This window comes from Falco punctatus (assembly GCF_963210335.1).
Source record: "Falco punctatus genome assembly, chromosome: 5".
In the NCBI taxonomy this organism is placed as follows: domain Eukaryota; kingdom Metazoa; phylum Chordata; class Aves; order Falconiformes; family Falconidae; genus Falco; species Falco punctatus.
Genome location: NC_137584.1, coordinates 61,361,491 through 61,367,490, shown reverse-complemented (window position 1 = coordinate 61,367,490; position 6,000 = coordinate 61,361,491). Strand labels below are relative to the sequence as shown.

General features: G+C 37.5%; 1 protein-coding gene across 2 annotated transcripts in view; it reads right to left on the bottom strand.

The window, feature by feature from the left end:
- Positions 1-1,381: 1,381 nt before the first annotated feature.
- The window catches only part of MAN1A1 (mannosidase alpha class 1A member 1), a 152,016-nt gene continuing 147,397 nt past the window's right edge, over positions 1,382-6,000 (bottom strand). For both annotated transcript variants that reach the window (XM_080389075.1, XM_080389076.1), the window contains exon 12: positions 1,382-4,960. In XM_080389075.1, coding sequence (XP_080245201.1) covers positions 4,834-4,960 — 127 coding nt within the window. In that variant the 3' untranslated portion in view covers positions 1,382-4,833. The remainder of the gene's footprint in view (positions 4,961-6,000) is intronic.

Here is a 6,000-nt window from a genome sequence, read left to right as displayed (position 1 = left end):
AGCCTGCTGGGCTTTAACTGGATTCTGCAGCTCTGTGACTTGCTCCATCCACCACTTTGTACATGTATGAATGCACAAAACCAGGACAGAGCAAGCCCCTGTGTTATATCTATTCTTGTAGTACTTGGACAAGAACTCTTGATTCTCGGTGACCATTTCCTGCATTTGGCAGACTGCTTTTTTGATGAATAATCTTTCACCCTACTTTTGAGATCAACCAGAATAGACTAATCCCAGGATTAGGGTGGATTAGATGAAGGGCTGTTTCTATAGCAGATGCTGTCATACAAGTGCTGAGTTCCTCTTGATAGAGGAAGACTGCAGGGCAGTGCAGATGGCAGGGCAAATCCTGTTTGTCTTGACTAACTGTCAACTCGGTCCTAGTTCCTTTTTCCCCTGAAGAAAACAAACCACACCAAGCACCCAATTAAGAGACTGAATTGGTTGAAATTCTAACCCAGGCTTGTATTTACATCTCTTGTGAATAATGATCTGTAGTAAGGTTTGCATTAGTTCATGTTCAGCTTGTTGAGAAGCAGTTTGTGTGATGCTGGAGCCTGCTACCGGAGGGGACTGCCTGTGGCTACTCCAAGGATTGCACTGTGTAGCTGCACACCGACAACCATGCTGGAAAAATGAGACACCAGATTTAAGAGCTACCCTCAAAAATTACTTAGAGCAGGTCTAATGAGTAAGTTCTCTGACAGAAATTTATTCTACTGAGACTGTTCTGTAAAATCACAGTAGTTTATTACACTATCATCTTTGGATAAGGCTTCCTACTAAACAGAGGAAACAAGGTTAGGTGTGAGGTGTAGCTGTTATTTCAGTATCTAGATTGGAGATCTTAACATCCTTCCAAGACAAAATGTAGTTACAGTTCCTATGACAACTGTTCCTCTCCCCTCTGCAGCATGGACTAACGATAGCATTTCATTACATAATCATGTAATGCTGGCACTGTGACAGCCTTGTCATCTCTGCTCCAGTGTCTGCTTCTAAATGGCATCTAGCTGAAGCCCGCTTGTATTGTGCAAAATGTGAATTGGAGCAACTGACCTTCACTGTGCTTACTGCCTGCCACCTCTGACTTCCCAGCTTCTTGCTTTTCATTAGTAGGTTCACTTTCTACCAAAATACATTTGGTATGCTGAATTTTATTGACAAGAACTCCCAGAAATTCATTTCTGTGCTAGCAATTCTGTACGCTGACTAACATTAATTAACAACAGTATCTTAACAAGTACACAGAGTACTAATCTGTACCAAACCAATCTGCTGAGAAAAAATCATGAGTATAGCAGCCAAACCAGACTATGCAGCAGACTCCTGTAGTTACTTCTGCAACACACTTAGGAAAAATTATAACAAGTTGAACAGATATATTAAAAGACTTTATTCACAATAGAGAAATTTTTACAAATATAAGTTCTTCAAAATTAAGCATCTTGATCTATTATGTATTCCATAATTTCAGTTTATATAAAGATGAAAAGACTAAACGGACTATGTACCAATCAAAAACAATTTAAATGCATGACAGAAATGGATAATATGTATGATGAAGTCACCATAGAAACAGTGAGCCATTGGGCATTGCAAAAATCTGTGTACAACCAACACATATGCAATACTTATCTCACAAACAACCAAAACTTTTTCCCCATGAAGCAATGTGGGTGCCACTTAGTGATCTGCCTCTTAGAACTTAACATATGCAGATTTAAATGCATTATTATGCTACAACAAAATGGAAAAAGTATAGGCAGTGTGTTTATACAAAGGTAATGTCATCCCGTGTTGTCATGTCCTGTCTGTGTGTCCCGTCCCCTGTTCTGCCCGCCCCCAAACAATAAAGCAAGTTCTTTTGCTCTTATGAATGACTGGGAACAGCATCACTAGCCACTTCCATGCAGCTAGTTAAGTGAATGGGAAATAAAATGCATGGTTTCTTGGCAATCTAACAGGCAGTGTTAAGTATGGACTGTTTCAAAATGATTGCTCTAACTTTGGTGTTTTGGGGTTATAAAAAAAAAAAAGAAAAAGAAAAATCAATATATTCTCAGTTTATGAAAAGGTTTTTTCTTACAGTTGGCAAATCTACACGTTGTACAATCTTCTCGTCTACTTACATTAGTTTACAAAAGGTACAGTATAGTGCAGTTTGTACATACAACCTGAATACCCATACCAGTCATGTCAAATTTGTGCTCTTTCATATCATTGTAACTCTCAAACTAAAAAAATATTCATACTAAATGTCTGTATTACAAGGAAACAGTCATGATGCTTATATTTAAGTACATAGGACCCAATGCACACAAGAGTAGCCTGCTTTTTGCAACACAGAGAAGAGCTACCTTGTTCTCCTGGTTCTCTGCAGCTTGTTAGGTAAAGGCAAGATCACTAGACACATCTGGGGGAAGCATACTGTGGTTAAGAAAACCATGTAAAAAGAGGCTTACAAAACACATTTCTCAAAGACTTTTTTTGTCTGAGCTATTGTAGCTATTTAAGTGATATGAGGCCTATAGTAGCACATGCACAACCATGTGGTAAATAGCAGCAGATGACCCAATAAAAATAACCGAAACAGAAGTAATTATTATTACTTTTTGGTTAAAAAGGGAACAGAATTTCTGTTTTTATTCCACAGCTGTACTTTCTCTGTGGTACATGGGAGGGGGGAAGGCTTCCTTAAATGCTGTTTCTGAAGAAATACAGTGAAATATTTTAGTCCTCCAATGATACAAATTTGAAGTATCAAAATCAGCAAAAATTCTGCTTCTCAAGAGAGGAGAGCTAAAACTTCAGCCTTGTTCATTCAGTTTCAGCAAACTGTTATTGTGACATGAGGGAATCCATACTATAAAAAAGAAAATAGTAATTAAAAAGCAGCAAAGCAAAAAGCCTTGAGCCAGTGCTGGTTCCACATAAGCAGGCTTTACCTGCAGGTAAAATTTACATTTGAATCCCTTCTCCCAGTGCTGGGTGGCCTAGGCTCAGCAGGGTACCCCTACTATCTTCCATGTATGAATGCTCAGCTCTGCCAGGCCTGCGAGGGAAGGATCAGCATCACTGAAGATCCTCTTGCCTTGCTGCCTATATACGTATCTTTGGCAGCTCGTGTGGCACATGCCATCTTCTCTGTGCAGGGGAAGCAGAGAGGCAGTGCTGTCTTTGCAGATTCCAGAGAGTGAAGGGGTAAAGTTTAGAGGTCAGCTTTCAGCTGCTATACACAAAAATGTAATTAGTTATCTTTGTTCTTGGCTTCTACATAAGAAAACCTGCATTGTAGACCTCTATCAGTCTAGAAAAAACATACTCTGTAATGCCTAAACAAATGTGCTTCCTCAGCTGTGCTGGACACGTGAGCTATCTTACTAAATACCTTCCAAGAAGATTACTGTACAGAACCATATTTGTTTTGCTGCAGTCCAATCGGTAAATAATGTACTTTCTCTGAATGGGAAGCCAGGTGTTATACCCTACTCAAAATGTGTGAAAGTCATCCTGTCACTAAATGAAAACATAGGTAGACTTAATAATTGTGTAAACCACTCCAAACCACACTTAAATAGAAACAGGAATGAATAGTGCCTCATCTTTATTTATTTTTTTTTCCCTTTGGTTATGCCACAAAGTAAAACATTTTTGGCAAAGCTGTTATCTTTCTTAGTAAACCAGGCCTCTAATCTAGGGAATATTTTTAAGCATACTGTGTTTCTCTCACTTAAACAAGACAGACTTGGTGCTTTCAGAAAGTTTTAGTTCTGTCCTGGATAATTTCCCCTCTGATTATCTTCTTTTACCTTCCTCAACACATCTGAACATTTAGCTTTATTCATGTAGATACATTAAATTGCTTTGTGACAATATACTATCAAGTCTGAACTCATCTGAATGTTTGCTGAAGTCTCAGAAAACCAAACAAATTGTCTCTGGTATAATTCTCAGCTTCCAGGAAAATGTCATTGAGTATTTTTTTTTGCCTTTTCACCATCCGATCAAATGAAAGCTACTGGACAAAATACATAAAGAAGGTAAGACTCCCTTTCTTAATAAGAAATTACTATCTTTTTTTACTCCATAGTAGCCTGACTAAAGACATGAGAATAACATCACTTAGAAAAGGGAGGAAACAATTTATTCTATTACAATATTCTAATCAAAACCTGAAAAACTAAGGTCTGCTAACTAATGTGCTAAATTCATAGAAACTAGTTAAGTCTAACTTCAACGTATACTACAGTTTCCGAGCCGTATCTGCATGAGATTAAAATATTCCTAATGTAGACTTCATTGACAATGAAATACATCAGATACTTTACCAAGTAATGATAGACCCGCATAAGAAGAGGCTGTCACAGTCACAAGATTTGTTTTGGATGACACACAAAACAAATTAACACAGAAAAAAAAAAAAAGAAAAAGCTTTTTATACTTAATTCAATATGGCTTTTTGCAACATGGCAAAATATTACAGCTTAAAGCAGACATCTCCTCACAGAGGAGAAAAGAATTTTGCAGTCAACTTACAAGCATAACAGGAAACAAGTAACATGCAGACCCTCTGCTCTTTTTGGCCAGGACGATACTGCAGCCTAACAAAATCTGGAGAGATGTCCTATTTCTCTTCAAAGAAGTGGCTCAGCTGGATTAGAGGACTGAGGTTTTATCATAATTAGTTTGGGTCTATTCATAATAATTTACTGTTAAAGAAAACAGACTGCAAAACACTTGATTTAAAAACTCAGGATTTTAAAACCAAATCATGTGCCCAAGTCCTGGAAAGAAACATAAGAAAAAAACAAAGTATAACTTAATCTTCATCTATTTCTGGTTTTCTTCTGTATTCCCATAGTCTTTGTGAAGAACAGGGAGAGGATGAGCCTCTGTGTTGAAGACCCAGTGTTCAAATGGAAGAAGATCATCTTCAGAAAACAGCAAATACAAGTACCTGGCAAGAAAAAAAGTAGGAAATGTGATGACATCAGGCAAGTGAAACTACAACAGTTATCAGGAAAGCATAAACACCTGATCCCTAGATGAATATACCAACGGGAAAAGCTGACCAATGACAAAACAGCAGTAAGTCCCAGCACCACAATGATTAGCGCAAAACTTTGGGGCTACTCAACTCAGATTGGACTTAAGGGCAATAGCAACTGGAGACCAACAAAAGAGTGCCTCTATCCTGACAGAAGACAAAGACATTTAGGCTATCAAAGTTAAATATCAGTTCGCTTCCATTTCATCCTCAGTAATTTTATTACACATTGTTTTGATAATACACAACCACAGTAAATTTCTTCCTCCTGAATGTCCACGTATATCAAAGTGTAGGAATGAGAAGCAAGACAAGATTGGACTACAGTATTTTAAGAACAACCTCTGGCTTAGGATTTTTAAAGAAGAAAACCAGTACTAGACCAGTAGCTTGGGCACCCATTTACTAAGATGGGGTCTATTAAACCCATCAGTAACCAATAAACAAATCCAATATTTTACTTATGTCATGATACGAGGTAGTAGCTACTGTAGCATGATTATTGAAGTCTTCTTAGGGATGGAAGTCTGCTTACCAAGTAACATTTTATTTTTTCTTAATGACCATCCTTTCCCGAAGGCTTTTCTTGGTCTAATTCTGATAGGCCAATTTAAAAGACACAGTAGGAGGAGTGCACCATCTCAAAAAACCCACCCAACCCCCCCCCCCCCATGTATATGACTGTATTTACAATATTTATTTTACTTGAGTATTATAATTTCTGTTGAAATGATGTGATTGCTTCTTTCTGGTCTTTGCAACTTCTTGCACAGCACCAAAAAAAAAAAAAAAAGTGGAAAGACCAAGACAATGCTTCCTTTATTTCATTATTTATTTCATTAAAAACTTAGGAGAGGCCCTGCGAGCTTACCATGCAAGATGACTTCTGTTTTCTTTTTCTGTAGTTTTAAAAAAGAAAAGTAATACAAGCCTGATAAGTCCTCTGTTTA